Genomic DNA, 21,881 nt, shown 5'->3' on the forward strand with positions numbered 1-21,881 from the left:
GACATGAAACACTGGTAAAACTGCTGCTTTATTACTTGTAAAAAATCAAAGTTGTCTCTGATTATGACTGCAGTATCACCTTCTTCATGGACTGTGGAGGACCTACCTGGAGAAGGCAATTCACCTTCCAGATGGGCAATGAGGTCACCTCTCAAGACAATATTTATTTATTTATTTGTGTTCTTTTTTATGGTTTACCTCTCACCTTTGCTACTTCTATAAATAACTCAAGGCAGGGAGCATACTTACTATTCCTTTTTCCTCCTATTTCCCCCGGTGACCTGTGAGGTCAGTTGGACAGAGAGAGAGCAACTGCCCCAAAATAATCCAACTGACTCTTTTGCCTAAGGTGGGACTAGAATCCACTGCCTCTTTGGTGATTGGCCAAAGTCACCCAGTCAGCTTTCACGCCTCAGTTTCATGGACAATCCAACCATGATAACTGCCATTGACCCCATACAAGTTCCCTGGCCTTCCAGTCTTGATGCTTTGTGCACCTCACATGAACGGCCGGACGAGTTGGTTGAAGTCAGCTAGCAGGTGTCAGCTTAACTAAATGGGTTCAGGAAACGTTCTTGTATCAGAGACCCACTGGAGAAACTCCAGGGCTGTGTAGACTCCACAGGAAAGAAGAGAAGTAACGCATGCCTTGGGGATTCAGATCGCACAAACAGAATAAAATAAACAGTTGATCAATAAAATAATATATAATAGTTGAAAAATCAAATATATGTGAGATGGGCCATTTCTACTTGTGATATACAAATACATATAACTCACATCAAATCTGGATGACGGGGGTGGCAAACTAGCCCTGTAGAATGGAGAATGTGCATTTTTTTTCTTTCTACTCCAAATTTTTTTTAAAAAAAACACCCAGGCAATGACTGTAATCCAATTATTTATTTTTTATTGTTTTCATTATTTGAATTACACCATTTTTTTTTCTTCAAACACACATTCAAGGCTGCTGATTATATATTTGTCTGCTTAACTGGGTTCCACTTGGCTGATTATATATTTGTCTGCTGAACTGGTCTCTATTTAGGCAAATATGGAGACCTATGCATAACATCAAAGAGCCCGCCTGATCAGCTTGAGGAGATGTACAGGCCAAGAAAAGGGGACAACTTCTTGAGTGGAAGGAAGAGCTTTAGAAGAGAAGCTTCATCAGGAGGAGCCCAAGGAATGCTGGGAAGAACGATGCAAAGGAGGGAGAGGCTTTGCTGCAGACAGCTTGTTTAATGACAGCTCCAACTGGTACAGCTGGACCATCGGGGTGTTGGCTTGTGACAGACTTCCCTTTCAGATTTTCAAAACCCTTGCAAGTGTCTTCTGGAGTGCAACCTTTGACAGTCGCTTGGATTTTCTGGGGTCCTGGAGAAACAGAGAAATGTCAGTGATCAGAGCCATCACTCAGATTTAAAGGAAATCCTCCATCCATCCAAATACAGGTTTCCAATACAGATAGTCCTTGTCTTAGAACCACAATTGAGCCAGTGGTGGGATTCAGCTGGTTCGCACCGGTAGCTAAATTTTGTTGAGTTCTGAGAACTGGCTGAATGCACACCGCTTCCGGCTGTCCATTTTAGGCGTCGGAGGCCTGGAGGAGGCCTCTCAGGCCTAGAATGGTCCATCGGAAGTGCATGGATGCCACTTCTGAAAGCCCGTTCTAGGCCTGGGAGGCCTGGAGGAGGTCTCCCAGGCCTAGAATGGCCCACCGGAAGTGCATGGATGTCACTTCCGGAAGCCAGTTCTAGGCTTGGATGCCCAGGCCTGCATCCATGCAGAGAACCGGTTGTTCTGGTATTTGAATCCCACCACTGAATTGAACCCAAAGTTTCTGTTGCTGAGTTACATGAATTTTTGCCCCATTTTGCAATTGTTTTTGCCATCGTTGATATTGTGGACTGTTGTCTGAACGGTATGGGAAAAGGCTTTTGGGCGGAAATCTGTCCTTGCCAAAAGCAGAAGTCGTTATAGTTCTCATGGGTCAATTTGCAACATCATCGCTCAACGAATTAAAAAAGCGATGGGGTTCTATTGGGTGACACAGGAGACTCTCCTTGTTTGTGTGTAATAAGAATGGACCCTCCATGCAGATCAGATCAGACAATAAAAATGATTTGCTTTAGGAGTTCTCTGGAGCCAGTTTTCAGGTTGTAGACATTTTATTCCAATACTTCCCCTTCCCAAAAAAAAAGCAAAAACAAAACTTTGTAGAACAATGGCAACAAAATGCCAACCCTGAGATACGTACCTCCATCAGACATGTTAAGGTGATTTTGATTCAATAAGCTGAAGTTGGGTCTAGTTCAGCGGTGGCGAACCTATGGCATGCGTGCCAGAGGCGGCACTCAGAGCCCTCTCTGTGGGCACATTGCCATTGCCCCAGCCCGCCTCCCCCCATGGCCCCCTCCTCACTAGCAGCCCCCTTGGAGGAGATTCGCCCCCAAGCGTGGCCCACACAGAGTAGTGCAGCCAAGGCCATGGCGGCTGGGCAGTGGGGGCAGGGCCAGTTCTGGGGCACTCAGTCTCTAAAAGGTTTGCCACCACTGGTCTAGTTAGTTAACTATTGTTTCGTGAATGGGCTATGATTCTGCAGGGACAGGAATCTGTTACAGGTAGTCCTTGACTTACAACCACAACTGAGCCCCCAAAATTCTGAGACATTTGTTAAGTGAATTTGCCCCGTTTTACAACCTTTCTCGCCACAGTTGTTATGTGAATCACTGCAGCTGTTAAGTTAGTAAGTGAATCTGGCTTCCCCATTGACTTTCAGAAGTTTACAAAAGGGGATCACACATGACCCTGGGACACTTCGAACCATCGTTGATTTGAGTCAGTTGCCAAACATCTGAAATTTGATTATGTGACCAAGGCGATACTACAAGAGTCGTAAGCGGGGGAAACAGTCTTAAGTCGCTTTTTTTTCAGAGCCATTGTAACTTTGAACTGGCACTAAACAAACTATTGTATATTGAGGACTTCCTGTACTTTGTTCATGGCCAGGCTCAAATGGTCATGGACAATTATGTGAAGACCCAGTTCTTTGGAGAAAGCCACAATGCAGGGAAAAGTAGAAAAAAAGAGAAAAAGAGGATGTCCAGCAGGAAGGTGGACAGACTTCATTATACAGTGGTGGTGGTGGGCACGGTAGGAAGACCTGAAAATGCATCTCCAACCTGATGGCAGAGGATCCATCCGATTTATGTAGCTTGCAAGACCCATGTTATTTATTCCCTTGCTGGGAAAAATAGGACTTGTCTTACTCACCTGCGCTAACTTCAGTCGTCAAAGTCATGCAGACAGCATTCTTAAGAGAACATTCTTGCTTCGAACCAGAACAATCTGAAGATTGTGAGGTACAATATTCACACATCAAGGAACTACCTGGAGAGGGAGGAAAAAGTGGGGAGGAGCTAAGAAAGTAGGGCCGGGATAAGTGAGTCACTGCAGTTGTTAAGTTAGTAACACGGTCGTTCGCTGAATCTGGCTTCCCCATTGACTTTGCTTGTCAGAAGGTCGCAAAAGGGGATCACGTGACCCCTGGGACGTGGCCACCGTCATAAATATGAGTCAGCCGCCAAGCGTCTGAATTTTGACCCCCTGACCATGAGGCATGCTGCAAGGGTTGTAAGTGTGAAAAACGGTCATATCATAAGTCGCTTTTTTTTCACTGCCGTTGTACTGAACCAGGACCCTCAGCAGCTTTAGCTAGGCTGGCCAGTGGAGATGATTGGTGAGACACAACCAGGCTTGTATTAAGGTATTAAACTTAGAAGAGGCAAAGTTTAGTAGGAGCCATTCTGAGGTATAGGAGGTGCAAGCTACTAAGTTCTGGCAGGGAGAGGTAGGAATAAGACCGAAGGAGCACAGGTTCGACAGAAAGCAAAATCAAATTGCCTTTGTTCCATTTGGAATCTGCCAAAATTCCGGGGAAAAGTAGCAAGTTAGAAATAGGGAGTAAGGAAGCCTAAATAGGGAGTAAGGAAGCCTTTCCTAAATTGACTGTTGATTGTTCCACAGGAAAGTTGATATGATGATGATGATAATAGGACAAAACGCTTCCTGCTCTAAGGCGCTTCCTGTTCTCACGCAATTAGTAGAACAACTCTCCAGCTATTTCCTTATTGCCAGTGAATGGGAATTAGCTGGCCCATTTCCCATCAGAACATCCCAGAGAAAGGCGATGATAAAGCAGTTCTAGAAGATTGCCCATCAACAGCCAGTAAACCAAAAGACCCAGCAGCCCCAGAAGAAAAAAACAGGAGTCAATTATAACATACATTGTAAGGACTGCAACAGCCACTACGTAGGGCAGACAGACCGACGAACTGGCAGAACGCATCCTTGAACACCAACTTGTTGACTTGGATTTAGGACTTGGACTGCACGTGAATATGTGCAGATGGCCCCGCTCTATCTGGCCACTTGCAGACCCACGATTGCAAGGTTATGAAAGGACAGCAAAGGAAACACCCAATATTCTAACCCATCCGGGAACATATGGTGCCTTGGAGAAACATCCCAAAGGGGAGATTATTAGCTACTTCTGCTTTCTTCCTTCTTATCTACAGTGTGCCAGCCTTAAAGGGTGAAATCTCTATCTTATGTGTGTCAACTTTGCTGGGTGAATTGCTTATGTAATCAAAGTAGGTATAAAAATAAGGCTTTTTCAATATTTGGAGCTTTTCTCTCTCTTTAGAGAAGCCCGTCTTTACTCAGCCGAATAAACATGTAACTCTTGAAGACAACTTCTGGTTTCCTGTATTTTTTTATCAAACAAAACCTCAGAACCTGCATACCAAACTAACAGCCACGAGAAGTGATGAAAACTCTTTAATTTCACAACGTATGGACAGACTTAAACCACAGTTTCAGTTGAGAAACATAGCAGATAGAGACAATGAGGGGGAAAAAAAACTGAATACAGTGAAGTGTGGCAATGGACTAGTTAGGGGTATATAACTATGGGGGAAATATCTATGGCACTTTTCCTTAATGTCCAAAGCGAACGTTTATTTTGCTTAATGGTTAATCCAGAGCAAACCTGATTAGGTTAAAAGACCAGGAGTGTGGCAAGTTCTCTCTTGATTTGTATACTTTTTGATAAACCGTGCTCTATAGTCTGACTCTACAACCAGTTTTCCAAGCACAGCGCTCCATCGTTGAGACATTCTCAAGACTTTTCGTGATCCCTAGGAAATCCTTTGCCCCAAGTGGCTGGTATGCAGAATCCTCCTTAGATTCACTGACAACTCCCTCACCCCACCCATCCACCCCCAGAGGACAACCCTGTCCATACCTGTAATCAAGAGGACGGAGAAGAAGACGAGACCCACCAGAAGCTGCATGTTGATGAATTAGGCACAGAGGTAAAAAATAAAAAAAAAAATCTCTTCTTGAAGGAAAACACTTTTGTTCGCCAACCTGTTAAAAGTGCCAACTTGTTAAAAGTGCCAACCATTCTCTTTAGCCCCCAAACTAAGACAAATATAAGTAGTAACCACTCAAATTGGTGGGCTTTGCTTCACAAACAAATAAAGAAAGGGTGCTCCCTTTATTAGCTCAGCAGTTATTTTTGTATTGGGTGACATGAAAACATGGGGAGAAATATCTGCAACGCTATGCCAAAATCTGGCTTCCAATTAACTAAATTAATTAGTTAATTTAACTAGTATAAACTAGTATTTCTCTCTCCCTCCCTCCCTCCCTCCCTCCCTCTCTCTCCTCTCTCCCTCCCTCCTTCCTTTTTTCTCTTTTACAAAATAAACTTCTGCTTCTCAACCACCTTGTGCACAAGCTTCATGTTTTTATGGTTATAAATTGACATAACGGTTTAGACAATCTCCTCCCTCCCTTTTGCTAATTTGTGCATATATGTTTTTCCGATTAGCCTAAAATTCCCCAGCCTCCTGCTTGAAAAAGTGCTTGGAGGGGGGGGGGTGTATTCATTGTATGGAGACCACCCCCAGGAAAATTAATTGAAAAGCTGGAAAACAGGAAATGGGTGAAGAGATGATTGTCTAAGAAAAGTGTAAATCTCCTTACACCTCCGTTAGATACTTGGCTAGAAGAAGCCGAGGTGACACCCAGAAAAATCTTGTTGAATTGCATGCAATTTGCAGTCTCCGCTGGGTAAAAAAAAAAAAAAAAAAACATTGCTTGCCTCTGCCTGCCCCACCCAAATGGAAGAATATGCCACTTAAATTTTTGGGATACACTATCATGAACTATTTGTGATAATAGGAAACTCATTATCTCATGGAAATGCTCATCTTAAAAAGACTGAAAGACTTACCAGCTGCCGTGAAAGAGATCCAGGAGAGAGGACCAGATGTCCTTTGAGATCCAAGCTTAAGAACAATTGAGCATAAACCTCTGCCTATATCTGGCCAAGAATTTCAGAGGGGAAAACATCTCTATAAAGGGAGGAGCTTAGCCCACAGCACCCCACCCTTCTTTCTGAAATGACGAAGACCAGTAAAAAAAAGAGAGAGAGAGAGGTAACAGCTCTGCAGATCAGACCCCTCCGAAATATCTTTGCTTTCCTCTAAACAGCGTTGATGTTATATAAATCCAAATTTCATTTGAAAAAGAGTCAGGGGAGTGGTAGATGCCAATGGAGGAGAAAAAGCAGAAGCAGAAAGAATGGCTGCATTTCCATGCATTTATCATGATGAGTCACTGCAAACCTGAAGCAAGGGTGTATTTTTGGGCTTGTTAGGAAATATGGAAGAGAATCGCAGTTTGCTACATAGACATTGCGGCCAGTTTTGGCAGCCGTTCATCACTGCAGCTCGCAGCAGTGCAGTTGGAGTGAGTGTTTCCTTTTCAACCCCTTCCCCAGTTATTATTAGCAACGGCTCCTCCTGTTTACAGAACGGTTCTGCTCCCAGCGTTTGCTTCAGCTCGTCACTGTTTTGGCCTTTCCTATAAATGGTTTTCAGCCAGAAGAGTTCTTCTTTTTTCCTTCTTCAAAAAAATATTCCTGCTGCTCTAGACCACGCTGGGAGCCATGAATGCCAGATTCAGCTTGAGAAGGTTCCAAAAAGTGTTTTGGATAAGTTTACACCATGAACCCCGTTAAGAAAGTCAACAAGGTTCAAACCAGGCTGAAAGCCCCTCAAATAATTCATTAAACAAAAGTACGGAGTTGCCAAAAAAGAAAGATGGATCCATTCACCTTTTCTTCAGCTTGCCAGGAGCTCTGGAAATGACAGCAGACAAGATCTGCTAGAGCAGACATGTCAAACACAAGGCCTGGGGGCCAGGTGTGGCCCGTGAAGTGATTTCATGTGGCCCGCGAAGCTATCTTGCAAACAGTGAGGGAACGGCCCCCACTGCCTTGGCCCTGGCCCAGGCCGGCTGGGAGCCAATGTACAATTTTGTGGTGGCCATCTTGGCACTTGCCCCAGTGGACCATGCCTTGGCACTTGCCCTGGTCCCACCCCCTTCTGCCAGAGACCCTCAGATCTGTCCCACTCCTGCCCAGGCCCCCACAGGCACCCTTGATGTGAATGATATAGAACTGGCCATGCCCACCCAGTAGGCCACACCCACTCCATCCATACCCACCCAGTAGGCTGCACCCACTCTGGCCACACCCACCTGGCCCCCTAAGGGCAACCGCAATGCTGATGTGGCCCTCAGTGAAATTGAGTTTGACACCCTGTGCTAGAGGTAGCAGCTATGTAGTCCCTCTCTTCACATCTACATCAAGGTTTAATGTCTGGTGTCGCTGTATGTTATGTCACCTTTCCCTAATTTCTGCACCCAGGTCTGCATTCAGAGAAGAGAAATGCACCGTCACATTCAGATCAATATTATATCCCTAAGTGCTTTTTTCCAAAAGGCAACTGGATTTTTTTTTTCCCTGGAAGATGTTTCACTTCTCATCCAAGAAGCTTTTTCAGTTCTGACACCCCTCACACACACACACACCCTGCCTCAAGGGAGGAAATTTCTGGGAAGGAGGAAAAGGGAAGAAGAAAATATAAAACAATATGAGTCGGGCAATTGGGCACAAGACAATAGGTATTGTGCTTCCTCCCCTGTGATTTTTTTTAAATTATTATTTTTTTAAAAAAAAATAAATAAGTAAGTAAAAAGTTTGCAGATCTATTTGCAAATCTGAGAGAGGCAAAATTAAGTAGAGCAGTGGTGGCAAACCTATGGCACGGGTGCCAGAGGCGGCACTCAGAGCCCTCTCTGTGGGCACGCGCGCCATCACCCCAGTCCTAGGCCTTCAGCTGGGTTTTATAAAACTTTTTCGCTTTAGGCCTCCACCGCCATGTGCAAAAAAAAAAAGGGTTCAATCAATCAATCAGTCAATTTCAACCTCGCGAGAAAAAAAATCTTGCAAAGTTAGAATTGAACTTTTTAGTCCCACCCAGTTTGCCATTACCACTGCAGCCACACCCACCCAATGGGCCACGCCCACCCAATGGACCACACCCACCCAATGGGCCACACCCACCCAGCACCTGACGATGCATAAGTGGGTTTTGGGTTGCAGTTTGGGCACTCGGTCTCTAAAAGGTTCGCCATCACTGAAGTAGAGTATTAGCATGGCAATCCAACAGAGCAGCAAGGGAGACAAAACTAGCAAGCTAATGAAACATTCCAAAGAACTTCCAGGCATTTATTTTCCTAAAAGTCTTTTAATGTTACAAAATGTCGGCACAGGCACAACGGAGGGATGCTAGGATCTAAGTTCTCTTCCTCTGAGCAGTTAAATTATCAGAGTGTTGCCTCCCTAAATTAGCCATCATATCTCACACTATCCAATTAGTGTGAAGGTCAAAGGTTTCCTTCCTCTTTCTTTCCCAGGCTTTACCCCCAACGCCCCTTCTGCTCTTTATTAACCCCATATTTACCAGACAATTCTGCATATTGTCAAAAGCAAGAATATACAATATTTGCAGCATTGACACCAAACTAGAAATGAGACATTGTTTCAGAAACCAACAATGGGGGGAGGGCTTTAAGGCAAGAGTCCTTTCCAGATGCAAACTCTTCCTTGCAAAATTGTTATCACAAGGAAGGCCTTACTCACGTGTAGGGCTAACTCACTAAAAGGCACAGTGTGTAATTTGCTCAATTCATCAATTCTGGTTGAAAGGAATGGACAGAAGGAGAGCTGATAGGAGGAAACCATAAAATATATTACTTTTTTTAAAAGCTCATTTAATTATCTAATTCCCTTCAACTGAATCACTGAGGTTTCGGCTGTGGTCTCCTGGCAACGGCTGTGTGTTTCTGCATGTGTGTAAATCGTCCTCCCATCCCAAGTTCTATCAATAGACAGCAAAACATTCAAATCCTGTTTCTTTTAAACCTGGAGTTTATTTTTTTACTGAACTCCACAGGGGAAGGGGGAGAAAAAAGTGAATTACGAGCCGAGAAGCTACAGACTGTAGGAAGGCCGTGCAATATGGAATATGGAGTGTAAGGGAGGCAATACTTCAGAGCAGAGCTGAGCCACTCCAGTCCTGTGCTTATTTCACTTAGACAAGTAACTTCAAGATCCAAAGGCTGGAGAAAGTTGTCAGGAAGCATGCCAGAACTTGAGATACCCCCGAAAAGATACACTTGATTACGTTCCGATCTAGTACGGACTCTACGCCACTTTGCATGATATCGCACATATTTTTGGAACTGCATCCTTTCATAATGTGCTGGATAAGTTCTCCATCTGAATGGGAAGAACAGAATGGTATCCAATAGCTGAAGAGCCAAGATTTATCAGAACTTGAACACAGCTCCCACAGAGACTGACCTAATGATCCTCCAGGCCTGTGAGAGAGAGAGAGAAGGCTGCCCAGCAAATGGCCTGTGCTGTCTTTTTGTCAGCATCTGCCCAGCTGACACCACAAAGTTGACTATAAAAGGTAGGCTGTGAAAAAGCTAAGGGTTGGGCGGGGGGGGGGGGGGAGCGAAGAAGCAAAAGACGAAGATGTGTGTTTCCATGCAGAAGTTAAAAACAGCCAGAAAGGGTTGTTTTTCTCCAGCAGTGTTCACAAGGAGTTAATAGTAGGAGTAGCTGTGGACAAGACTGTGAGGTGAGCAATAATATGTGAGTATGCAAGTCCTTGTGGGTGTCTTCTAGGGACCAGTCAAAAATTGTTGGCTCTTTTATGTCTTGAGCTCACCCAAACTGGATCTAGTTAAAAGTACCCGTGACAAAGCTTAGCACAGTGGTTCTCAACCTTTTTAATGCCGCGACCCCCAACCGGTTGTAAGTCGAGGACTAAACCAGTTGTAAGTCGAGGACTACCCAACCGGTTGTAAGTCGAGGACTTTCCCTGCCCGGGAGTGCCGCGCATGCGTGGTGCCGCCCCCTGCGCCGGCCAAGACGTAGCTGGCAAGCGGCAGAGATGGAGCAGGCCAACCACCGGCTGGGCCACCAGCTGGCCCAGCCCAAGGGAGGTAAGGCACCACCGGAAAAGGGAAAAAAATGGCAGACAGCCTTGCTTGGCGACCCCCGTGACATGGTCGATCGACCCCAAATGGGGTCGCGACCCATAGGTTGACCCATAGGTTATTTGAGTTTTGCTTAGCAGCAAAACTCAAATAACAATCATACTGTCCCCAATGTCTCTCTTTTTCTTTCTCTCACTTGTTCTCACCCTCTTTGTCTCACTCTTTCTCTCTTTGTCTCTTTTTCCCTTTCTCTTTCTCCCTCTTTCTTTCTGTTTTTTCTCTCTTACACAGATTTATTCTCTCACTTTTTCTTTCTTTTTCTTAATCTGCCTTTCTTTCTCTCACTTGTTCTCTCACTCTTTCTCTCTTTCACTGTCTTTCTTTCCCTCTTTGTCTCTTTCTGTTTCTTTTCACTCGTTCTCTCACTTTTTCTCTCTCTCTCTCTTTCTCTTAATCTCTGTCTCTCTTTCTCTCACTTGTTGTGTGGCTGGAAAATTTTCCACTGTATTTCCCAAACTGAGAGTTCAGGAAAGTTCAAAGCTGCTTATCAAAGCCCTCTGTCTCTCTGTCTCTGTCTCTGTCTCTCTCTCTCTGTCTCTCTCTCTCTGTCTCTCTCTCTCTCTCTCTCTCTCTCTCTCTCTCTCTCTCTCTCTCTCACACACACACACACACACACACACACACACACACACACACACACGTGCACTGGGTAATTCTGGGAGTTGAAGTCCGCACATCTTAAAGTTGCCAGGATGGAGAAATACCTAACTAGAGTTTGTTCCAGGCTGCCTATTTATTTCAGTGGGGCTTTGAGTGACCCCTTAAAGTAGCCCAAACATACTCCAGCTTCCAGCATCGTTCAGCTAGAATGCCTTGTCAAATTGTTCAGTTCCTCACAAGGTATGGGTCCTAGACAGTGGTGGGATTCAGCTGCTTCACACCACTTCAGCAGAACCAGTAGCTAAATTTTGTTGAGTTCAGAGAACCAGCTGAATGCACAATGCTTCCGGAAGTCCATTCTAGGCCTGGAAGGCTTGGAGGAGGCTTGCCAGAAGTGCGTGGATGCCACTTCCGGAAGTCCGTTTTAGGCCTCAGAGGCCCAGGCCTGCATCCACGCAGAGAACCAGTTGTTCAAGTATTTGAATCCCACCACTGGTGCTAGATCTTGGGCAATTCTAACCCACCCTCTCGGAAAACAAAAGCATTACCAAGAGTCAGGTTCATAGTTAGAATAAAGCATTCAGGATCGTCGCCAGAACATTCCACTTTGCTGTCCTCTTTGCAGGGCTCCCCCAAGCTGTTGCAAGCAGGGCATTTTTTCCCTTCCGGGTCTTTCTGTAACGTTGGCACTGAAAGAAGAGGATTCAAGGATTCTTGTTACTTTAGAGTCCAAATTGGGGTAAGCTTCATTCAGAGTCGAGCATACAGATACAACTTACAACCATTCGTTTGAAGTGGCTGTTTGAAGTGACAAGAGCACTGGAAAAAAAAAGGTGACTTGTGATTGTTTCCCACGCTTACAACCGCTGAAGCGTCCCCAGGGTCACGTGATCAAAATTCAGTCGCTTGGCAACCAACCCGTATTTATGACTGTCTCAGTGTCCCGGGGTCACGTGATCCCCTTTTGTGACCTTCTGGCCCAGCAAAGTCAATGGGGAAGCCAGATTCCCTGTTAAGTTAGCTGTTACTAACTTAACAACTGCAGTGATTAACGTCACAGTTGTGGCGAGAAAGGTTGTAAAATGGGGCAAAACTCAGCAACGGGAATTTTGGGCTCATTTATGACCATAAGTCGAGGACAATACATTGCATACTTCAGTGTCATGAGTAGCCCAGGAAAGAGATTTCTAGAAGATTCATTGGTAGCTTCTAGAAGTGGTGACTGAGCAGTCTTAAGAGCATCTAATTACTGTTTTCAATACGATGTTCTTATTAAATCACCCTGCCTAACAGTTTGGAGACGGATGGAAAGAAGAGAATGTAGCCAATGGATATTTGGCTCCCTCCCTTCCTTCCTCCCTCCCTCCCTCCTTCCTCATTCTCTCCTTCCCTCCCTCCTTTCCTCCTTCCTTTCCTTTCCTTTCCTTTCCTTTCCTTTCTTCCATTGCTTTGCTTTGCTTTGCTTTGCTTTGCTTTGCTTTGCTTTGCCTTCCTTCCTTCCTCCCTCCCTCCCTCCCTCCTCTTCCCTTCCCTTCCCTTTCCTTTCCTTTTCTTTTCTTTCCTCTCCTCCCTCCCTCCCTCCCTCCCTCCCTCCCTTCCTTCCTTCCTCCCTTTCTCCCTCCCTCCCTCCTTTCTTTCTTTCTCACTCCCTCCTTCCTTCCTTCCCTCCTTCCTCCCTCCCTCCCTCCCTCCTTTCCTCCTTCCTTTCCTTTCCTTTCCTTTCCTTTCCTTTCCTTTCTTCCATTGCTTTGCTTTGCATTGCTTTGCTTTGCTTTGCTTTGCTTGCCTTCCTTCCTTCCTTCTTTCCTTCCTTCCTTCCTTCCTTTCCTTCCCTTCCTTCCTCCCTCTCTCCCTTCCTCCCTCCTCCTTCCTTTCCTTTCCTTTCCTTCCCTTCCCTTCCCTTTCCTTTCCCTTCCCTTTCCTTTCCTTTTCTTTCCTTTCCTTTCCTCCCTCCCTTCCTCCCTCCCTCCCTTCCTTCCTTCCTTCTCACCAGAGAGGGTCCCCAAAAGTCAAGGCAGGGGCTACAACCATGTGATTGAAATCTCATCCCTTTTACATGTGTCATATAACTGTGGCTGCCATCTTGACTCATTGGTGGGGGGGGTTGTACACACGCAACCGTACAGTACTTAAACAGAAAAACACACACAGAGAGCCAGTCTAGTTTTGCGGTTAAGGCAGCAGGCTAGAATCTGGGAGACAGTGAGTTCTAGTCCCACCTAGGTGATTTTGAGCCAGTCACTCTCTCTCCGACCATCCCACTTCACAGCGTTGATGTAATGGAGAAAATAGGAGAAGGAAGGAGTCTTAGATGTAGTTGCCATCCTGAGTTGTTTATAAAAGTAATAAAGGTGGGATATAAATTAAATCAATAACATACTAACAAAACGATAAAGGACAGATTTGGGTTCTCAGAGATCCCAAAGAGATGGTCACTGACAGCTTTTCAAATTCAGCTGCATAAAATTAACGAAGAGCCACTTAACGGCCCAACACTTGCTTCTCCCCCCCCTCCTTTTCGTGCCTTTGAGTCATTTTTGACTCCTGGCAATCACCTGTACAAGGCCTCGCGGTTTTCTTGGCAAGGTTTTTCAGAGGCAGTTTGCCATTGTCTCTTTCCTAGGGCTAAGATAAAGTGTCTGGCCCAGGTCACCCAGCTGGTTTTGTGCCTGATGTGAGACTAGAACTCCTGGTTTCCCGGGTTCTAGCCTGCTGCCTTAACTGCTGCATTAAAGGCCGCCTACCTGTGATCTATTGTGGACGTTATTTGAGCTGACAAGTAGGGCTAAAATCGTTAGTCTAAAGCAACTCTTACATGTTGGTGAAATTTTGGAGCAGGTTTCCTCAGTGCAGCAGTATTGTTTGTGGCGGAACATTTGTCCATTCCCCACATTGTAGTACATCTGGGAGTTATCACACGAAGAGGAAAAGCCACACTTTTTCTCAAAATTGTACTCAGGGACCTGTTCTACAGTGGAAGTCAAAGGAGAAAATAAAACACTGTTTCATGGGATTGGAAAAATGCCTTGCCTAAGGACGGGGAAGACGGTATTTGCCTGAGCGACATGTTTCATGGACCCGCTCTGTGTTCAAACTGACTTTGTTCCCACAACCGATTCGATTACTGAATCCTGAATGTTATGTAGGGTTGTGATATTGAAAGATAAACTAATCTAATGGGCTGGTTCACACAATATGCGCAGAGGAGGAGTGGGGGGGAATAGAATAGAATAGAATAGAATAGAATAGAATAGAATAGAATAGAATAGAATAGAATAGAATAGAATAGAATAATGGAATGGAGTAGAAGAATAGAATGGAATGGAATGGAATGGAATGGAATGGAATGGAATGGAATGGGGTGGGACGGGACGGGGAGGGATGGGGTGAGGCGGGGCGGGATGGAACGGAATGGAATGGAAAGGAATGGAACGGAACAGAACAGAATAGAATAATAGACTAGACTGGATTAGAGAATAGAGTAGAGTAGAGTAGAGTAGAGTAGAGTAGAGTAGAGTAGAGTAGAGTAGAGTAGAGTAGAGTAGAGTAGAGTAGAGTAGAGTAGAAAGGGACCTTGGAGGTCTTCTAGTCCAACCCCCTGCTCAGGCAGGAAACCCTATACCATTTCAGACAAATGGCTATCCAGTCTCTTCTTAAAAACTTCCAATGTTGGAGCATTCACAACTTTTGGAGGCAGGTTGTTCCTCTGGTTAATTGTTCTAACTGTCAGGAGGAGGATGAGGAGGAGGAGGAGGAGGAGGAGGAGGAGGAGGAGGAGGAGGAGGAGGAAACTAACAAATGAAGGGTCTTGGTGTTCTCTAAGCTTGGTGGTTTCTTGCAGACATTTCATTACCAGTGCACTGATGATGTTCCCTAGTTGGGCAATGAAACATCTACAAGAACACCACCAAGCTCAGAGAGCACCAAGTACCCCACAGTCCAACCCTGAGCCAGAGATATTCTTCTCTATTACAATTTAGCAAAGGTAAAATTAACCAAGCTTAGGATGCTGTACAAACGCTTCTGACCTGATTATGCATCCTGAGTGAAGAGTGGCAGGCTGACAGTAGCAAAGACTAACATTGGAAGATGCTGTGTGTGAGAGAGGGGGGGGGAGGGAGGGAGGGAGGGAGGGAGGGAGGGAGGGAGAGAGAGAGAGAGAGAGAGAGAGAGCTTTGATAAGCAGCTTTGAACTTTCCTGAACTCTCAGTCTGGGAGTGAAGAATTTACCAGCTGCACAAAAAGCAGAGATTGCCTTGCTATAGTTGGGAATTCCCATCCACCCACTGACACACAACCCACACCCCACCCACCCACCCACACCCTTTTCTTGCTTCATAGATCCTTGCACTGACCCATAGTAGATATCGTAATTGCAACGATGCAGGTGTCCCCTTTAGTGCAGTTCTGCTTGGGACCGGTACAGGAAGTGCTGTTGCTCACACAGATTTCACATTTCAAGCAACCACCTTGAAAACAGGAAAACAAAGACAAACTGGTGTGTTTGAGTCATGGGCACCATGATGCCAACGTCCTAAACCTGCTGAGAATATAAATTCTTGCTCCTAGTGGTGATCCACAGGGCTGTGGTAGGCAAAGTTGAAATGGTATGAAGGGCAAGAAGATATATGGCTAGTGTTCATTGTTGGTTTGTCTGCTGGTTTATTCATGGTTATGGTTTGCTCTAGAGTGGTGTTTCTCAGCCTCAGCAGCTTGAAGACATGTGGACTTCAACTCCCAGAATTCACACATCTTCAAGCCACCGAGGTTGAAAAACACCACTCTCAAACTGATGCATGATTATATTTCTCTTTTATTTTAAAGCCTGCACCTGGGAGCCCGAGCAAATGCCAAATTAGAAATAGGGAATTTGTGGTTTGTTGTGTTTGTTCTGGCCACACAGTGATACCCATAGAATCCTAAAATAAAGATCAAAGGCTGGCAGTTACTCCCATGCCTTACTATCTCATCTTGGTCCAATATAGTTGAATGCTGCCCCATTAGGGTATTTTATGGGGGGGGGGAAATATATCAGTCTGTACACCAGAGTTTCCCAACCTTAGCCATTTTAAGTCGTGTGGACTTCAACGCCCAGAATTCCTCAGCCAGCATGCTGGCTGAGGAATTCTGGGCGTTGAAGTCCACACGACTTAAAATGATTGGGAAGCCTGGCTGTATACCTGCTCCAGCTTGGATCTGCTTCCATTTGTCCAACTAAAGAACTAAGCATCAAGCAAAGACATTTTTTACCTTTTGCTAGAAGCAGAAAGCAAAAGAGAAGTTTTAGAAGAGCCTGCATGTTGTCCAGTCTTAAGGAGCCCATCTTCTTGTGATGAATCCTCACAAGTCCCAGTAATGATGTCCTGAGGAATCAGGTAAGTCAAGTAAGTATTACATGCATTAAAGAACCACAACAGTTCATTTAGTGACCCTTCAAAGTTACAACGGCACTAAAAACAAAGTGACTTAGGACTGTTTTTCACACGTACGGCCGTCCCAGCATCCCCTTGGTCACATGATCAAAAGTCAGATGCTTGGCAACCGGTTCATATTTATGACCGTTGCAGCGTCCCGGGGTCGTGTGATCAGCCTTTGAGACCTTCTGACAGACAAAGTCAATGGAGAGGGCAGATTCACTTAACAACCGTATTACTAACAGTGATTCACTTAACAACTGTGGTAAGAAAAGTAGTAAAAATGGGTCAAAATTCGCTAAACCATGGATGGTCTTGCTTAGCAACAGAGATGTTGGGCTCCCAATTACTTGTACTGTATTTTAGTTTGTATCTCCTATAGGCCTTTGCTGCTACCTAGTGGTAAGTTTGCAATGGGGAACTGAGCCATTCTTCACTATTTCATTAGTACAGAACTTGTACTAATTAAGGGACTGGAGGCTAAAGCATATAAGGAATGGTTGCCGGAATTGGGAATGTCTAGTTTAACGAAGAGAAGGACGAGGGGGGACATGATAGCAGAGTTCCAATATCTCAGGGGTTGCCCCAAAGAAGAGGGAGTCAAGCGATTCTCCAAAGCGCCTGAAGGCAGGACAAGAAGCAATGGATGAAAACTAACCAAGGAGAGAAGCAACCTAGAACTAAGGAGAAACTTCCTGACAGTTAGAACAATTAACCAGTGGAACAACCTGCCTCCAGAAGTGGTGAATGCTCCAACACTGGAAGTCTTTAAGAAGAGACTGGACAGCCATTTGTCTGAAATGGTATAGGGTTTCCTGCCTGAGCAGGGGGTTGGACTAGATCAGTGGTGGCAAACCTATGGCCCGGGTGCCAGAGGTGGCACTCAGAGCCCACTCTGTGGGCACACGTGCTGTCACCCCAGTCCTAGGCCTCAACTGGGTTTTATAAAACCTTTTTGCTTTAGGCCTCCACTGCCGTGTACAAAAAAAAAGGTTCAATCAATCAGTCAATTTCAACTTCTCGCAGGAAAAAAAAAGATCTTGCAAAGTTAGAATTGATTGATTGAACTTTTTAGTCCCATCCAGTCTGCTCTTACCACCTCAGCCACGCCCACCCAATGGGCCACATCCACCTGGCACCCAACGATGTATAAGTGGGTTTTGGGTTGCAGTTTGGGCACCACTGGACTAGATTACCTCTAAGGTCCCTTCCAACTTTATTATTATTATTATTATTATTATTATTATTATTATTATTATTATTACATTAACATGGGTAGTGAAAGAAATTCAATGGTTGTGTGTATTGTCAGAAAAGGAACAAATCATCGGGTGCCAGAGATTATATGTGGTGGGTTTTCTATGTTTTAATATTTACTAGACAAATGACCAAAACTGGGGTGGGGGGGACAGAGGGAGAAGGAAGAGCTTCTGACTTCCTAGTGGCTTCCTCTTTGAGTTGACAAAGGAGCATCAGAAATCTTTCTTCCTTCCTAAATGGGGGAAGCAGCAAATCGTGTGACCGCTTTTTGTGATTTTTTTTTTGCAGCTTTCTAGCCTTTCAGCCAGTTTTCAACAAAAAACACCCCAAGAATACATTGATCTGCTTAACGACTGCCACATTCAGTTAATGACCACTGCATTCACTTAACAATCACTGCAAAAAAAAGAGCTGTAAAATCAAGTCTCGGTCACTGATGCCTTGACTCACCACCATCATGATTTACAATGGAAATTCTAGGCTTCATTACAGCTGTAAGTCAAGGACTATTGCATGGGTGTCAAACTCGCCACGTCACATGACGCGGCATGACGTATCATGACTTTTTTCACATTGCCGGAGCTGGGTTGGGTGTGGCCTCTGCATGATGCAATCGATCCGCGGGCTGGCAGTTTGACACCCTTGGACTATTGGAATAGCCAATAAAAACCCCACATGAAATTGGTTAAGAATGTTAAAAAGCTGAAGAAGCTTTTTGGATGAGAAGCGAAACGTCTTCAAAGAAAAACAAAGAAAGTCTAGTTCCCTCTTGAAAAAGCATCTTTGGGACAACCATGATCTGGAGGACTGAGAATCTCCGTAGACAATGTTAAAGAAAGAAACTGAAGGCTTTATTTTAGCAGCTCAAGAACAAGCTTTGTGTTATGGTTCCGACAGATGAAACTCTTCAAAGAATTCTGAGGCATTGTTTACCTTAAAGAATCTTTATTAGAGAAGCATAGTGTTGGCACTAACATAACCGAAGCCAAAAACTGAATTCCCCTCCCCTGAGCACATAATATCAAAGCACAATTCCCTCCTCCAAGTAACAGTCATAAATCACATTCTCCAATTAGTTTGAAAGGCAGGCTTCCCCTCCAGTTCTCCAGCCCACCAATTCTTATCATCTCTTATTTCAATAACCTTGGTTCACACACTAGGTCCAGCATTGTTATGTCTAGCTAAACTCTCATGCACATTCCTCCCCCCAGCATCATCTAACTCTAACTCTAGCTCTAAGAGTAAAACATAAGAAGAAAATCGTTGCATCTCCAACTGTTGTCAAAGAAAAACATCTGATGTTAGCAGCGCTGGCACTTGGTCAATGGAGTGCAAAGCCAAAAGTCAACATGTAGCAAGCAACAGTAATTTCACCTCTGTGGTGAAAAAGATGAGACAATTGATCACTTGATTAGTGACTACAACAAAATTTCACTAATGGACAAGAAGCCGCATCATAACCAAGATGTCAAAATTATTCATTGGAAATGTTGCCAAAGATTTGGATTTGGGTGTTGCAAGAATTATTGGCACCATCTAATTAAGAAGGTTTTGGAAAATGAGCAGGTTAAGATCTTATGGGACTTCAGGCATCAGGTTGGTAACATACCTGTTATAACAGTCAATGAATAGAGTTCAGTTTGTTGATGTTACTATGCCAGATGATTCTAGGATTGAAGAAAAGCAATTTCAAAACGTTATGAAATACCAGAACTATTTATGTTGAATACTTATAGGGGGGAAAAAATCCCATTTTTACACCAGTTGTGATTGGAGCCCATACCTAAAACACTCTCCTATATTTGGATATTTTGAACGGATCAGATCCGAACACCCTAATTTTACAAAAACATACCCTGCTCAGAACTAACTATAATTTCAGTGTTTCTCAACCTTGACAATTTTAAGGCATGTGGACTTCAACTCCCAGAATTCCACAGCCAGCATTGCTGGCTGTGGAATTCTGGGAGTTGAAGTCCACATGCCTTAAAATTGTCAAGGTTGAGAAACACTGAACTATATTCTAAGAAACTACCTTAATAATTCTTAGGTCCTTGGTTAGGACTTGAATTATCAGTCTTAGATTGTGAATCTAATCGTATATTACCTGTATAAATATTTAAAATTTAAAAATAAATAATAATTTAGCTGGCTGGCTACTTTTAGCTGGAGAATTTTGTTTGGGAAGGACAGCCTGATATCAAGTAACATATCTAACCATTATTAACAGATGGTTTTCGGCATCTCTCCTTGTTCAGTCCTCTCAGCACAGGGCTTTTGGTGTGTTAAACTGATGTAACTGTCATCTGTCAGGTTCCATTGCACTTAAAGGGACAGTACTTTTATTTTTCAGTAGCCTACAGATTTGTAAGTCTGAGGGGGGGAGGGTGAGAAAGAGAGAGAGAAAGGTGGGTGAGTGGAGATGAGAGAGAAAGAAAAAGAGAGTGAGAGATAATAGATAGGTAGGTAGGTAGGTAGGTAGGTAGGTAGGTAGGTAGGTAGGTAGGTAGGTAGGTAGGTAAGTAGATGGATGTAAGAGGTAGGTAGGTAGGTAGGTAGGTAGGTAGGTAGGTAGGTAGGTAGGTAGGTAGGTAGGTAGGTAGGTGGGTGGGTGGGTAGATGGATGGATGGATGGATGGATGGATGGATAGATGGATGGATAGATGGATGGATCAACAGACAGATGAGATGGATGGATGGATGGATAGATAGATAGATAGATGGATAGATAGATAGATAGATAGATAGATAGATAGATAGATAGATAGATAGATAGATAGATAGATAGATAGATAGATAGATAGATAGATAGATAGGCAGGCAGGCAGGCAGGCAGGCAGGCAGAGAAGATTTGAGGAGGAGTGAATTGATTGATTCATTAATTGATTCATTGATGTTGATTATGATTGTAGGCCCAGTCAACCATAGCCAACTCTGTCAAATGTTCCACTTTAATAATAAAAGTTAAAATAATTCATGCTAAAATGTGAGTTCATTTAAGTGCAGGTAGTTGCCTATAAACCCATCATGGCATGGAGCTGGTTGTTTCAGGGACTGCCTCTAAACCCACCAGATCCAGCCAGAGATGCATGCTCGTCTAGACTTTGCCTACTAAAGCCTGCCAGCTGGTGGGACCCAGAAAGAGAGCCTTTTCTGTCATGGTTCCCACCTTCTGGAACCTCTTAAGTGAAGCGAATCAGGCTTCCCCATTGACTTTGCTTGTGGCAAGGTCGTCAAAGGTGATCAGATGACCCAGGGACATTGCAGCCATCATAAGTACATGTCAGTTGTCAAGCTTCTGAATTTTGATCATCTCACCTTGGGGATGCAGCAAGGATTATAAGTGTGAGAAATGTTCCTAAGTCACATTTTAAAGTGCCATAAATTTGAGGGGTCACTAAATGAACTTTTGTAAGTCGAGGACTGCCTGCATAAGGTACAGAACAAAGAATACATACATTCAGTATGTGGGATGTGTCAGATTGCAATGAAAAGGCATTCCTTAGAAGTGAGAACAGATAGACACCCTTCAAATGTCCTGGCTCCTCCTTTTCTACAAGGATTTGTTTCTTTAATACTTGCAGTGCTGGATACATGAAAGGGCTAATTTTGTGCATCACAGCAAGGAAGTGGCTCATTTCCTTTGGCTCAAAGGAAACACATGCTTTCCTAAACCTCTAAAATAGAGGCTGTTTTATTAGAGATATTGGTTTGTATGGCTAGATAAATCAAACGTTGGAACTAAGATTGCCAGGAGAAATATCAACAACCTAAGATATGCAGATGATACCACTCTAATGGCAGAAAGTGAAGAGGAACTAAAGAGCCTCTTGATGCGGGTGAAGAAGGAGAGTGCAAAAGTTGCTTGAAACTCAACATTAAGAAAACCAAAATCATGGCATCCGGCCCTCTCAATTCCTGGCAAATAGATGGGGAAGAAATGGAGGTAGTGACAGATTTTATTTTTCTGGGCTCCAAGAGCACCTCAGATGGAGACTGCAGCCAAGAAATTAAAAGACGCTTGCTCCTGGGGAGGAAAGCTATGGCAAATCTAGACAGCATACTAAACAGCAGAGACATCACCCTGCCAACAACAGTGCGTATAGTCCAGGCCATGGT

The 21,881-nt window shown here is 44.2% G+C and overlaps 2 protein-coding genes across 3 annotated transcripts; both read right to left on the bottom strand.

Moving 5' to 3' along the window:
* Positions 1–896: 896 nt before the first annotated feature.
* LOC120296781 (phospholipase A2 inhibitor subunit gamma B-like) lies at positions 897–6,460 on the bottom strand. Its single transcript, XM_039318754.1, has 4 exons — positions 6,305–6,460; positions 5,309–5,433; positions 3,277–3,393; positions 897–1,377 (listed from the first exon to the last, which is right to left on the bottom strand). Exons 2-4 carry the CDS (start codon positions 5,355–5,357, stop codon positions 1,154–1,156), a joined length of 390 nt encoding a protein of 129 aa, XP_039174688.1. The 5' UTR covers positions 5,358–5,433; positions 6,305–6,460; the 3' UTR covers positions 897–1,153.
* Positions 6,461–9,292: 2,832 nt separating this feature from the next.
* On the bottom strand, positions 9,293–20,063 carry LOC120296784 (phospholipase A2 inhibitor subunit gamma B-like). 2 transcript variants are annotated; one of them, XR_005553578.1, is made up of 7 exons: positions 19,981–20,063; positions 19,372–19,429; positions 16,339–16,451; positions 15,444–15,557; positions 13,904–14,051; positions 11,637–11,777; positions 9,293–9,700 (listed from the first exon to the last, which is right to left on the bottom strand). XR_005553578.1 is itself a non-coding variant. In XM_039318761.1 (7 exons), the coding sequence occupies exons 3-7, from the start codon at positions 16,409–16,411 to the stop codon at positions 9,513–9,515; spliced, it is 669 nt and encodes a 222-aa protein (XP_039174695.1). In that variant the 5' UTR covers positions 16,412–16,451; positions 19,372–19,429; positions 19,981–20,063; the 3' UTR covers positions 9,328–9,512. The 2 variants fall into 2 exon arrangements, 1 of the variants encoding a protein (XP_039174695.1); XM_039318761.1 differs by having other exon boundaries at positions 9,328–9,700; positions 13,904–14,056.
* Between the last annotated feature and the right edge of the window lie 1,818 nt (positions 20,064–21,881).

This window comes from Crotalus tigris, unplaced genomic scaffold (genome assembly GCF_016545835.1).
Source record: "Crotalus tigris isolate CLP2741 ecotype Arizona unplaced genomic scaffold, ASM1654583v1 scf7180000021504.189830, whole genome shotgun sequence".
Lineage (NCBI taxonomy): Eukaryota > Metazoa > Chordata > Lepidosauria > Squamata > Viperidae > Crotalus > Crotalus tigris.